Genomic DNA, 13,624 nt, shown 5'->3' on the forward strand with positions numbered 1-13,624 from the left:
AGTCGAACCAATCTTACATTTTTTACAGTAATTAAGAAATTCTGAAAATGTTATTTGCTTTTGAAACCCCAACAGATGTATTCTAATAAAGGTTTAAAAGCAAAGTATGAAAAGCATTCTAGGTAAAATACAAACAAAAGTAAATCACAAGAATACCCAGCTGTGGGACTGCAATAAAAAAAAAAAGCTAAGCCAAGATCTTCGTTTCTCAGGTGCCATAGGCCAACATGGCCCTTAAATTCATTTTTAAAACCTGTGTCCAACCTTACAACCTCTATAGTAAACAGCCAGAGGCAATTCAGTGAAAGATGAGATGACGCTTTCGTACTCAGGCTCAGGCCCGAGCTAGAGGGCTGTGAAATATGTATGGCTATTTACCAAGACTAGAACCTGCTGACAGACGGATGAGGAGTTTTGTAGACAGAAGTAAGGCAAAAATGAAGAAAACAAAGGGCTTGGTATTTTTCTTTTACTTTTTATGTTTCATATTTCAATGCCAGTGATTGACAAATAATCTCTTGCCATGAACATTCATAAGTGAAAACTTGGAGCCATGTTTAATAGAACAAGGATGTTGAGTCTTGTTCTGTTCATAGTATTCTTATTCAAATTTCTTCTTGATGTTGAGTTTTGGAGCAATGTTGCAAATAAATAATATACAAAAATTAATTGTTTGTGAGCATCTAGGTCATGTTTTCCACATGCCATGGCCATTATCAACAACATAACATGCCAAGTAAAAGTAATAAACTACAAGAACAATGTTATGGCTCCTTTTTAAAATATTAAACAGAGGGGATATCATGGGCAAAATGCATCCACTTGGGTAAGAAGAGCCAAAAGAACTTAAGAAAAACTTAATGAGTAGGAAGGGAATTGAAATTCAACTGTAAACTATTCCATTGGTGTCAGAAAACACACAACAACTACTTATGGTTGTAATGCATTTTCTAGCTTTGTACATATTCATACAGGCTTCCTCTGACACAGTCAACAGATGGTGAGAGGAAGCAATGAGAAATTACTCTGCGGAATGGGCTGCCATGAGTCTTCAGACATGCCAATTCCAAACCAGAAATATTCAGTCAAGCGAGGTTTTGTGAGAGCAGCGCCTTTGAAAACCCAATGAGCAAGTGTGAGCCAAGAGGAAGAGATAAAGCTTCCACATATGAAATCTGAAAACTTAAAACAAACTACTAGTTAACACTCACTGTAAGTAAGTAGTAATAACGGTTGCTCCTACTCAGTTAGGTGTGGACACCAAAATTTTAATATGTAGTAGTTCAGCCTTAAATTAATTGTCATATCCACCTTTAGATATATATTTCCCACCATTTTGGCTTAGTGTAGCTGTAAACTAAAAACACCCAGTGTATTTCACACTGCAAAATACCATTTAATTTTGAAAAGTGACCGTAAAAATGGAAGAAGGTGCTGTGCAGAAAGGCTCTTGCACTGAGAAAACAAATACAAACTCAATGACTATTTTGTCTCAGCTTATAACTGTGATTGGTATTGAGTGGTGTCAGATGACAGTGTAGCTGTTTATACATCTGCCTAACAAGCAAACGATACGGTTCGATCCCAGGAGGAGACATAAATCCCTGTGGGGTTCCATCAGGAAGGGAATCTGGGGTTTTAAAAAAATCTGCAATGTCAATAGTGGAGCTATTTACTGTGGTGATCCCTTGTGAAATAAGGGAGCAACTGAAGCTCAACTTTCTATTATGCATTCTATTATCTATTCTTTGTATTAAGTCATTTTAAATAGGAAAGTATTACCCATTGATATGTCTACATTCATTTATGGGTATGTTAAGTAAAAGTATTACATTTTAAAGTTAAATCACAACTGGCCAACTAGCTCTGGCCTTTTCCATGTCATCCAAACTCATGTTTCCCTTCCAGGCTTAGCTAAATCCACAAGCTGCCCGTCTTTCAGCTGCCTGCCTGCCACCAAAACACTAATGCAGCAATCTGGTAAATCTACATGTAGGAAAAACAAGATGGGAAGACCCAGAGCCAGGTGGTTAACAACATCTGTAGGTTTTAACCCACCTCTAAACCCTCTTTTAGTGCAGGGCTTCACAGTACAGAAATGTAAACATAAATACATTTTAAAGACTCCTTTCAAAGAAAAAAGTCAAAGCCATGCATTCGTGCCTAGATCCTGCAGAATATAAATTACAGTATCAAAAACAGGCTCAGACAGTCAGGATTTCATATGTCTGAAACCTACAGAACCAAGTATGAGAACTGGTGATGAGAAAAGAGGTCTATCTAACATTAACAACACATTGCTATCTGAAAATGTAGTCAAGTAGTGCGGTGCGATATTGCAGATTTTAGTATTGATCTGATACCAAGTAAATACAGGGCCAAAATTGCCAGTACTGATACTTTAAACCTACATAGGCAGCTTATGCTGGGGAGAGCAGTCACTCACGACTTAAAAGATGGCTCATCATCAATTTGCAAATAGTGACTATTAACACACTCTGATTTTTACTTTCATTAATAACTGGTTAACAAAACAAAATACACCTTTTCATGTTTTTTTCAAACTGAGTTCTTTTGAGACCTAGAATGTAAATGTGCCCGTCTCTAAAGGTCATGTCAACTTCTGTTGTTTGACATTTTTCATAGTGTATGTTTGAGGTATATTTTTTCCATTTCCAAAAAAATTATTAAATTTAATTAATTTAATACAATTCAGAGGGCTACATACTGAACTTAAGGGGATTTTTTTTTTAAAAAGTATCGCTCTGAGTATCAATACCAGAATTGCTATTGATACTATCAATATTTGTGCACACTTTTTATTTTAGCTCAGTTCAAAAGTGCTGTCTGTTTCACTGTGTATGCAAGCATGTGTATGTCTCTTCTGCTTCTCCTCCAAAACTGATACATGCAGAGCAGAAGAGGGGAGAAATACCCAAAGTCGTTCCACAAACAGCAGTCTTAATAGGTCTGAACAAGTAAAATTTACAAAAGCAGATGTCTCTCCAGCATCTTAAGTTCCCCAGCTCAATAAGACATGACTATATAGGAGAATATCCTATACAGTGATAAGGTGTTCTCCAGCTGCCCAAAGTTATCTCAAGAAAGTTTCAAAGCTACACCTTTATCAAAATTGTGGTCAGACATGTTAAAGAGGCTTCCTATTGTACAAAACAAAATTAGAACATAATGCTCTTTCCACATTTCAACAGAATAATAATCCTCCTTAAACATCAAAGAGAGCTTAGAAGACACAATTTGCATGCCTTAATGTTAAATTCTCACAACCAGACAAAGTTACAAAGACAGACAGACATCACAAGCGACACTGTCACTGGTTTGCTACGGAAGTGTCGCTCAAGTGTTTAATTGCATCAAGCATATGATAGGTTGAAGAAAAAAAATGGACGTCAGCTCAACTTTGATTTGATGCACATAAAGCATCAACAAGTGTCAGGCGTCAGTTTGTAGCTTCTTATCAGTGGTGTGAACATGGCATTAATTGCTGGAAGCACACATGGACCACATGTATGTTGAGCTTTCAGTTCTAATTATATCACAGAATAAAATCTTTAAATAAAATTTTGTGATAAAGTTTATGAAGACAGAGTCAGATTTGTACTCCTACAGCATCAGAATCTATCAATGAGTGTTTCAAAAGTGAAGGAGTTGCGGGTCATACAAATGAAGAGGCAAAACAACTCTAAGAAGACTAGACCAGAAGCTACCAGCTGATACCTGTGTTTTCATTTTAGAAAATCAACAAAGTCACACTTGAAGAGCTACAATTTAATAACAATCTATTCTAAATATATCATTCAAAAAGTGTTACATGTGGCTTTGGTTATGTCTGAATTAAGTCTGATAGAATGACAGAATGCTATCACTTTAACAAACTGATGAAACCAGCAATGTCTTCTTCTTACAGCTGCTCGCTTTAAGGGTTGTCACAGCAGACCATCTGCTTCCACCTCATCCTATCATGTGCTCCTTCACTACATGCATGAATCTTTTCTGTGGTCTTCCTCTTTTCCTCCTTTTGTCCAATACATTCACTATCCCTGCTCTCCACAGTTCCAAACCATCTCAGCCTTTTCTCTCCACCTTTGTAGGCAAACTGCTCAATCCGAGCTGAAACTCTGATGTACTCAGTTCTAATCTAATCCATTCTGGCCACTTCCCAAAAACATCTTAACAACTTTCTGTCTTGTGTGGTTTTATTAATGATCTGTCTCCAAATCATACATCATAGCAGGTCTCAATACCGTCTCGAAAAACCTTTCCTTTTACTTTTATGGTTGTCCGTCTGTCACAAATAAACTCTGACACTATTCCACCTCTCCTGTACTCCTTTCTTAACTTTTCTTGTGCACTGTGCATTACTTTTATTTAAACTCATCCATCTTAACTGTTACATCTGTCTCCCTCTTATTCACACACATGTATTCTGTCTTGTCTATTGACTTTCACTCCTATTCTTTCTAGTCCATACCTCAACTTACCTCCAGGACCTCTTAAACCTGCTCCCTACTATAACTGCAGATCAAAATGTCATCTGCGAACATGAAAGTCCACAGAGACTCCTCCCTGACCTCATCTATCAACCTGTCCATTATCACTGCAAACAAGAAGGAACTCAGGCCTGATGCTTGATGTAATCCCACCTCAAACCCCTCTGTAACTTCTACTGTGGACCTCACCGCTGATACACTGTCCTTTGTGCTGGACAGCATGCACGGATGAACCAGAGTACACCATCTACAGCTGCATCCAGGACTGTGTTCTGAAGATCAATGAGAAAATTTCTGAAACTGCTAACCTTTTGCTGGAAAAGCCGTCCACTGAAGGTTACATTGCTCTAATCCAAGTACCTTCAGTGACTGCTGTTATGATTTAACGCTATATAAATAAAAGTGAATGGAATGTAAAGAGCTAAATAAATAGTCAACCAAAGACACGCTTTTAAATATTTAAGTCAATACCAGGATAAAGTTATTAGTCCATCATATTAGTTACTAGGCCCTTGCTAACATATTAAGAAACGTATGCTTTCAAACTTGCTGGTATCAAAAGGCTGAATTATCTTTAAACTGGCTAAAACTGAAATCCACAGTAAAACTAAAAACAACACTCCCCAAAAGTGTCATTGAAAGTTGCAGTGATATCAGTGCCATTCCAAAACTTAACTTTTCCAACGATGATTGTCCACAAAAACATCCATAGGTTTTTCTTTATGGTAAGTATTGGCAAGAATGTCATACACTAAATCACTATGATAACACTAAAATATTACTTCAGTTGAATAGTTTCAATTAATATTAACCTACTCATTAAAGTGATTTGAAGCTTCTATCCTCTTCTGAACACCATAAACAGAGTTAGGATGTTCTTTAACACTATTTTCACACCGGCTAAACCTATCAAAGACATACCAAGATAAGAAGACGGCCACAAATACATGTCACATTCTTTTTATATAACAAAAACTATTTTTATATAGCTGTGTTTCACCACTAGTTTGACCAATATTTGGATGAAATCACATTATCGCTACCGTTAGCTGCCTTGTCAGCTGAGACTGGAGCTAGCAAGCCAGATGAGCTTTAACAGCTTATAAATGAAACTCTTACCTCCACTTAGTTTGGGAATTCGGCCAATTTTATTAGTTATTTCTGCGGTAATTGTTCCAAAGTCCTGCTCGTATGCTTCAAAGTCTGAAGACATTCTGGTAGTCGAGTTTACAACAGGTAACTAGCTTTCTGGTTGACAGTTAGCTCAGAATAACAACAAGCCTCGAATGGAGCTTCTTCCTTGAGTCACAGTATAATGTGCTCGGTAAGGAACTTGACTTTGTTTTCACGTTTTCGACACTGAAAAAGGTTCGAAAGATGGACAGAAAATGCTAATAATTTCAGCCCGAATTTGAATACATGAATAACTCTTGTAGTTCTGTGCCGTTTCGGTGATAGACTGCTACTTGGATTAAAAGGTATCTACAAGTGGTGGAGGGTATTAGTTTCTGAGACACCATGAGGAAGGTTCCTCACTGTACACAGGAAAATTTTATGAAAAAAATAAGGAAGTGACCAGGTTGGTGATTTAAAGTGACAGCCTTTTGTTTCTATTTATTAAAAACAAAGCATTTGTCATTTAGGTTATCTTTGTTTTCTGTTTGCCCCTCGTGGTAAGTGTTCAGCGTGCTACGTTATTAGTGTTTATGTTGGTGACTAGGCTAGCTATCTAACGATAACTGCTGAACCCACGGTGCTAACGGAAACACAATTTTAGAGCTAAAGGCATAAACTTATCACCTGTCTGTTGATTTTTTTTAAAGCGGAGTTGTCTAACGCATAGTTTTCTGTCCATTACTGTGCAGTGATGGATAGAAGACTTGCATATAAATCGTAATTATTAATCTTTTTTTTTCTGGCGAGAATTAGCTAGCTTGGTAACACAAGCTAATTAGTCAATGAAGCAAATGCTGTGGTTCTGCTTTTAGTTTGGTAATTTAATATTAATACAAATCCAGCACTGTCTACATTAGTGTGGTATGTTTTATTGCCGTTTCTGTACGTGCTTTTAAGTCATTAGCTAAAAATGTTAGTCATGATTGTTCAGTATTTTTATTGCAACTACCGAGGAGTTGTTTCTGTTTTTTTAAAGCACGAATAACATCTTTTTCATTAGCAGTATGACATAAATTGTGTTGTGAAAAAGTATTTTGCACATTTGTCACATTTACATGTTTCAGATAATCAAACAAATTTTAACATTAGACAAAGATAACACGAGTAAATGCAAAATGCAGTTTTTAAAGGATAATTTCATTTATTAATGGGGGGAGGGGGTATCCAAACCTACGTAGCCCTGTATGAAAAGGTAATTGCCCTCTAAAACTAATAAGTGGTTGTGTCAACCTTGACAGCAAGAACTGTAGTCAAGCATTTGTTATAGCTGTCAATCCGTCTTTCACGTTGATGTGGAGCAATTTCCGTCCACTCTTTTTTTGCATAATTGTTTTGATTCAGCCAAATTGAAGGTTTTTTGAGCATGTTTAAGATCATGCCAAAGCATCTCAATCGGATTAAAGTCCAGAATTTGACTTGGCAACTCCAAAAATGTTATTTTGGTTTATTTTTAACCATTCAGCGGTAGACTTGCAGGTGTTTCTCATGTCATTGTCCTGCTGCATAACCTAGGTGGGCTTGAGCTTCAGGACTCAAACTGAAGGTTGGACATTCTACTAGGAATTTCTTTCAGATATTAAAATTCATGGTTCCATCAGTAAGTCATTCTGGTCCTGAAGCAGCAGGACCACTACCATGTTTAGCTGTTTCTATAATGTTCTTTTTATGAAATGCTGTGCTAGTTTTATGCCACCTGTAACAGGACAAAACCTTCCAAAAAATTAGACTTATGTCTTCTCAGTCCCCAGAAAAATTTTCCCATAAGTCTTTTGGATCTTCAAGATGGTTTTTGTCAAATATGAGATGAGGCTTTGTGTTCTTTTTGAGCAGTTTCGACTAGGAACGCTCCCATGGATTTTTTCCCTGATCCCTGTCTTATTGTTGAATAATGAACACTGATGTTGGAGTGTTTTGGTAGGCCGGAGACTAGGAGGTTCACCACTGCTCTTAAGTTTTCTCCATTTGTGGATAATGGTTCACTGGAGTCCCAAAGCCTTAGATGAGCTCTGTAACCCTTTCCAGACTGATAGATGGCTATGACTTTGTTTCTCACTTGTTTCTTTTTATTGTGCCATGATATGTTGATATTTTTGACATCTTTTAGACTACGTTAATTTTTGTCAGATAGTCTCTATTGAAATGATTTCTTGATTCAACAGGTCTGGCAGTAATCAGGTTGGTGAAAATGAACTCAGTTAAAAGAAAAAAAAATTCATGATTTAACAAGGTAGGCAACTATTTCTAGACAGTTTGTTTTAAAGATGGCATTTTTTTTATTTTTAAAACAAAATATAATATTAGACAATGAAAATGCACGTGTGATAAAGATGCAAAAAAAAAACCAACTAAGAAATCAGTCAAATACTTTTTCACAATACTTTTGCAAAACAATCCCAATTAAACAGACTTAATAAGCTTCTGAAAATTCTTTAATTTTTTCAGAAAGGTCATCTAACTGAGTATGTATAGATCCCAAATAAAAAGGTCCCTAGTTATCAGCTGTTGTTTGTTACCATAACAGAAATATTGGGACAGGTGACACATGTAACTACTGAAAAAACATTAGCTTGATGTGACTCCTGGCTCTGTCACTAATTAATTTCACTGCTTATGATTTAAAACTGCTTTCCCCCTCTCTTTCAGATGGGAAACTTGAGTCCATCACAAAGACCGTGTGCTTCAGGGATTGACAAGAGAGGATGCTGCTCTCTGCCAGGACAAGAAATCGTGGGACACAGAACGCGTCAGTAGTTCAAGACTGGGCCTGTTCCTGGATACTCAGAGGACGAGAAAAAATATGTGTATCACCTCTACCCGTGACTTTGGGAGATAGCAGAGCAAAACACTAATACATCGACATTTGAAATTTCTGGAGTCCAGCAGCCAAAATACTAGAATTAAACTAGCTCTGAAAAAATGAACTTCCTGTCAACCTTTGTGACCTTTAAGAACCTCCATGAGGTTCAGAGATTGTGCCACTGGGGTCCAATCATAGCCTTGTCTGTCATTGCTATATGCTCCACAATGGCAATTCTAGACTCCATTATCTGGTACTGGCCTCTAGACACTACAGGGGGGAGCATTAACTTCATCATGCTCATCAACTGGACTGTCCTCATACTTTACAACTACTTCAATGCTATGTTTGTTGGACCTGGATACATTCCTCTTGGCTGGAAACCAGTAAGGATAAGTTCATATAATTTTTTAGCACACAAACATTAGCAAGCATGAACTTATTTAAATGTTATAAATCCATATATTATCTGACACATGTGTCTATGCTGAAACAGGAAAATCAGCAGGATACCCAGTACCTACAGTTCTGCAGAGGGTGTCAAGGCTACAAGGCTCCCAGGTCCCACCACTGTCGAAAGTGTAACAGGTATTTACATTTATTATTAAATTTATTTATTAAACACAGTCAAAACGGTTCACCTGTACAAAATAGTATGGCAGTGAATGAGAGGAGAGCTTCTCCTTTGGTTGCTGACTAAAAAGGTTTTGGGGAGTGGCAAAAAAATTATTTGCGATGGAAAAACACTGACTTGTGACCAAAGAAATTGGTTCAGGAACGGGGCATTACAGCTGCAAAATTACTGAGCTGTTGGCAGCACACCAAACTACTATTTCAGAAGAAAACATCCCTTAAGTGCATGTTATTTCCTCTCATGCAAGTATCACTCCATTAGAGTGCTCCATACCTTAGAGCACATCATTAGTGATTGTCTATTGATGTGAAATGTCTGTTTTTGCAGTTGTATGATGATTGAAAAATGAGCTTTGACCGCAGATTATTACTCTTATGTCCTGTTACTCCTCCTCATCTCCATTCCTTCAGGTGCGTGATGAAAATGGACCACCACTGCCCCTGGATCAACAACTGCTGTGGCCACTTGAATCACGCCTACTTCACCAGCTTCCTGCTCCTGGCTCCACTGGGTTGCTCACACGCTGCCGTTATCTTCATTATGACTATGTACACACAGCTGTATGAGAGGGTGAGCTGTCACCTGCGCTGGCCCCACCATGCTTTTGATGTCCTGTTATCACAGTTCTAGGCCGAACCCCCACCAGGCTAATAAAGCTGTTTCCTCTTTCTTCACTGCAGATATCATTCGGCTGGAGTACTGTAAGGATTGACATGAGTGCTGTGCGTCAATTTCAGCCCCTCATGCCCTTCAGTGTGCCTGCCTTCGCTGCTACACTCTTTGCCTTAGGTTTGGCACTTGGCACCACTATTGCCGTTGGTATGCTTTTCGTTATACAGGTGAGTTTTTCCTAAGTTTTGCAAACTTAACAAGCTTTTGGTTAAAAAAAAAAAAAGAGAGAGAGACATTTGTCTGATTATTTTACTCATTATCCTACAAAGCCACATTACATCTTGCAAGCCATGTTTTCACTTCAAGACAAGAGCAGTGTGGAAAACATCTGGTGAAGATCTGACCAGAGAGCATATTGTGGCGTATGTAGGCATATCAGAAATAAAACTGTGTTAGAATTCTGCAAATGCATGGATCCATACTCCTACCTATTTATTTGCAAGTAATGTAACAAAAATGGTTAACATAACATAAAGGGACAAAGAAAGACAGTGCATAGCATAAAAAAGATAAACTGCATAGCTGTAATAAATAAATGGTAACTGAATTTTCTTAAGCAAGAAAGAGTGAAACCAATTTTATAAGTTTAAAGCTTGGACATGTGTAGTATATATCCAGCTCCATTCAATACTCCAATAACAAAGCAGTTTATTTAAGGAAATATAGGCCGAGAGATTGCTGACTCTGATAATGAGTGTGTGTCCTTTTCAGATGAAAGTCATCCTTCGAAATAAGACTTCAATCGAGTCGTGGATAGAGGAAAAGGTCAGAATGTCTCTGCTTGATTTCCCGTGACTTTGATTCCTGATAACATTTTGAGATATCAGTGTCTTTTTCTCTTGATTCACAAACGGTAATCTGGGATGTGATTTTTATATTCACTCAGTACCATATCATATCATTGCAGTACTTCATATTTAAAAATGACTGAGACACACATGTTATAGTACCCTCTGACAGTACTAGAAAATGTGTTTTCTTGGTTTGCTTGTCTTTCTTTTAATAGGCCAAAGACAGAATACAGCACTACCAAACAGGGGAAGAGTTTATCTTCCCGTACGACCTCGGCAGCCGCTGGCTGAATTTTAAACAAGTCTTCACGTGGTCGGGGACACCCAGAGGCGATGGCATTGTATGGCCAGTCCATCCCAAGTGTCACCAGCACACCTTAACTGTAGGTTGAGTTGAGTAATGTAGACATTACTGATTGTGTTTTGTTTGTTACTGTTCTGTCTTAAAATTAGAAAAAAACATGTTTTTGTTTAACTCCATAGATTCAGTGATGACTAATTAGACATTTCTTATAAAAGTTCAGTTTATAAATAAAATTTGTACCTGTTATTTCTCCTTACACAGATTGAGCAACTGAAACAGAAAGCTGATAAACGAGTGAGAAGTGTAAGTAACCAAGTTAAAGAATAAATACTTGTGATAAGACTGTAGTTTTCAATGCACATAACTGTTAAGTGTTGTCAGGGGTTTATTTATGCATTGCATGAATTTGGCTTATGCAGTGTGTGAAACAAGCAAAACATACAGGTCAAGAAGAGTGTATTTTCATGCTGAAGTACTAGGGACTGATACTAAATAAACACTGAGGATCATATTTATAATCATATCATGTCAGGAAATTGATGAGCTACATCTTAGCTTGTAACAATCCAATACACCATAGAGAATGAAATTAACAGATACCTTTCTTATAGTGTAGATCTTATAATCAGTACTGTGAGATTTGTCAAAGCACTAAGATTAAAGACTTTTTACACATACATAAGTAACTTTTAACTGATGTTCAGAGCAGTAGAATAACCATGTATCATATTTGCCTTGACCAGCAGGTCCAGTACCGGGCAGTAGAGGATTATAATGGAGCTTGCTGCCCTCTCAGCAAGGGTTTACAAACTTTTTTTAGAACCCCCTGCACCGAGGAACCCAGGATCCCTCTCTGCAAGGGGGATACCATTCTGGCTACTCGTGGTACCAAGTAAGTTTGTCTGCACAGAACTACTGTTTCCTGTTTGGTGTTTGATTTTGAGTGTGGTCAACCAGCAGTCTAATTAGCATGTCATAGTTTCCACTTCATGAGTCTAGGGGTCCACTTGGGTCTGAGTGACAGATTCCACAGCTTGGTCATAAGTAGGCCACATCATTTACGGTCACTCGTCCCAAGCAGATCCTAGCAGTCAGCCAGATAGCCAGTTGCTAAATTCATTCTACTTGCCACCTTGGTTTTCCGAGTGCATTATGGAAAAACTGGGATTAACACAGAAGTCAAACAACACCAGTGTTTGACCTGTAAATGCCTCACCTCCAGCTGCTGATTCATGGTACACCACATACCTTAGTGCAGCCTTTAAGGGGTGAACCTGGCCCCACAGGCTAATAAGCTTTATAGGTATTTGATGAGTCATTTTTTTTTTAAACTGTAATTTTTTCCTTTAGATGGTGGATGTATGGAGATAAAGTTTTAAGTGAGGAGCAACTGAGAGGTAAGGAATTATTGTCCCGTTGAATTTTCAAAACCACTGTAACAAAGTGTCGTGTAAAGTCACTGTAACAAATGTGTAACTTTCTATTTTTTTTTGTTTGGCATTAAGCTGGAGACCGTGTAAGAGGATGGTTTCCAAGACGATGTGTGGAGAAGTGCCATTATGACACAGCAGCAAGTGATACCACCAGTGATAAAAAAGTCAATTAATACATGTCAACGGGCTTGATGTGTTAAACTCTCAATGTTTATAAGCATCCACTGAAGATGTCATGCCCGATCCTGCAGGTTTACCATCAAGAATTTCAAATTTTCCATTTCTTGCACATTTCAGTGCCAACTTATATTTCTAAGTAGTTTTTTGAGTCTTACTGAGCACTTTTTATTTGTGGAGAAGTCATTAGAGGAACTGGTCCCATAGGCTCAGTTTGATTCCTCTGACCAAAAATTAAACTCAACAACCGTCTTAATGTCCAAGAGTACACCAGACTATGGTGTAACTTTGTTATGACTAAACTTTTTACTTGAACCTGTTATTTTTCATTTGTGTTGGTATTTCTTTTTTGCTACTTATGCAAAGCCTCTGCCCACCAAACTTGAGGGCATGGAACTCTTTCTACCTTATAGAGACATTTCATTTTCTTTTTTTCTTTTTATTAATTATTTTTGTGAAAGTAAATTGTTGGCCTCAAAATATAATTTGAAAAATGAAGAAAGATCTCCCCCAAGAGTGTTTGTCTCATTCTTTGTAATAGATTCTCTTGTTTGTTAATTTTTTTTAAGACATCTTGAGCTTGTAAAAAGTGCTTCGTTTACATTTGATAAATTGTAGATAATTAAACCCGCCACTTCAGTCAAACATTTGTATAATTCCTTTAATAGTACCTTCAAATACAGAAACAATTTACATCAAAGTTAGTTCTGCAGTTTATAATTGAATAAGTTGAATGTTTAATTTTTCATTATAATATTAAATTTATTGACAACATCTGCCTCATTTTTTTCTTTAAGGTGACCAAAGGAAACTAAGCAATGAAAATAATTTAAAATACTGGTTTTGCCATAAGTTAAACTAAAGAATGACAAATTGGTCTATAAGAGGTGGAACATGGGTGCATTGGCACACTTCATTAACAGGCAAATTTCAGTCTAATTATTTGTATTCTTGTTTCTGTATCTGTTGTGCTTTATCTTACTTTTATGTTCTTTGTTTAGCATTTCATATAAATATTACATTAAAGTTGGTAGTATTTACTAGAAGAGGGCATGCTGCTGGCCTGTCTGCAGTCCAAACCTTTGACCAGTAGAAACATCTGGAATATCATGAAACTAAAAATATGACA

At 37.2% G+C, this 13,624-nt stretch overlaps 2 protein-coding genes across 10 annotated transcripts in view; one reads left to right on the forward strand and one right to left on the reverse strand.

The window, feature by feature from the left end:
* Window positions 1–5,807, reverse strand: part of vti1a (vesicle transport through interaction with t-SNAREs 1A) — a 115,800-nt gene extending 109,993 nt beyond the window's left edge. Inside the window, exon 1 of one of the 3 annotated variants that reach the window (XM_085466408.1) lies at window positions 5,631–5,806. In XM_085466408.1, coding sequence (XP_085322534.1) covers window positions 5,631–5,724 — 94 coding nt within the window. In that variant the 5' untranslated portion in view covers window positions 5,725–5,806. Of the gene's footprint in view, window positions 1–5,630 lie in introns of all 3 variants that reach the window. The other 2 variants (XM_085466409.1, XM_085466410.1) reach the window with 2 other exon arrangements.
* On the forward strand, window positions 5,775–13,269 carry zdhhc6 (zDHHC palmitoyltransferase 6). 7 transcript variants are annotated; one of them, XM_085466406.1, is made up of 12 exons: window positions 6,020–6,090; window positions 7,847–7,914; window positions 8,331–8,870; window positions 8,981–9,072; window positions 9,529–9,688; window positions 9,799–9,957; window positions 10,502–10,555; window positions 10,797–10,964; window positions 11,147–11,188; window positions 11,629–11,777; window positions 12,236–12,282; window positions 12,391–13,269. In XM_085466406.1, exons 3-12 carry the CDS (start codon window positions 8,604–8,606, stop codon window positions 12,489–12,491), a joined length of 1,239 nt encoding a protein of 412 aa, XP_085322532.1. In that variant the 5' UTR covers window positions 6,020–6,090; window positions 7,847–7,914; window positions 8,331–8,603; the 3' UTR covers window positions 12,492–13,269. The 7 variants fall into 7 exon arrangements, with proteins under 7 accessions (XP_085322528.1, XP_085322530.1, XP_085322532.1 ...); XM_085466402.1 differs by lacking the exons at window positions 6,020–6,090; window positions 7,847–7,914 and adding an exon at window positions 5,775–5,835; XM_085466404.1 differs by lacking the exons at window positions 6,020–6,090; window positions 7,847–7,914 and adding an exon at window positions 5,910–5,989.
* Window positions 13,270–13,624: the final 355 nt, after the last annotated feature.

The sequence above is a fragment of the Copadichromis virginalis genome, linkage group LG8 (genome assembly GCF_057382275.1).
Source record: "Copadichromis virginalis isolate Kocher_CV1m ecotype Utaka linkage group LG8, C_Virginalis_male_GT1.1, whole genome shotgun sequence".
Classification (NCBI taxonomy): Eukaryota; Metazoa; Chordata; class Actinopteri; order Cichliformes; family Cichlidae; genus Copadichromis; species Copadichromis virginalis.

Bases quoted from the DNA above. Each gene is read 5' to 3' on its own strand.
- zdhhc6 (XM_085466402.1), top strand. From the start codon at position 8,604: ATGAACTTCCTGTCAACCTTTGTGACCTTTAAGAACCTCCATGAGGTT. The intron at 8,871-8,980 runs GTAAGGATAAGT...ATGCTGAAACAG, and splicing joins TTCCTCTTGGCTGGAAACCA to GAAAATCAGCAGGATACCCA. The intron at 10,556-10,796 runs GTCAGAATGTCT...TTCTTTTAATAG, and splicing joins AGTCGTGGATAGAGGAAAAG to GCCAAAGACAGAATACAGCA.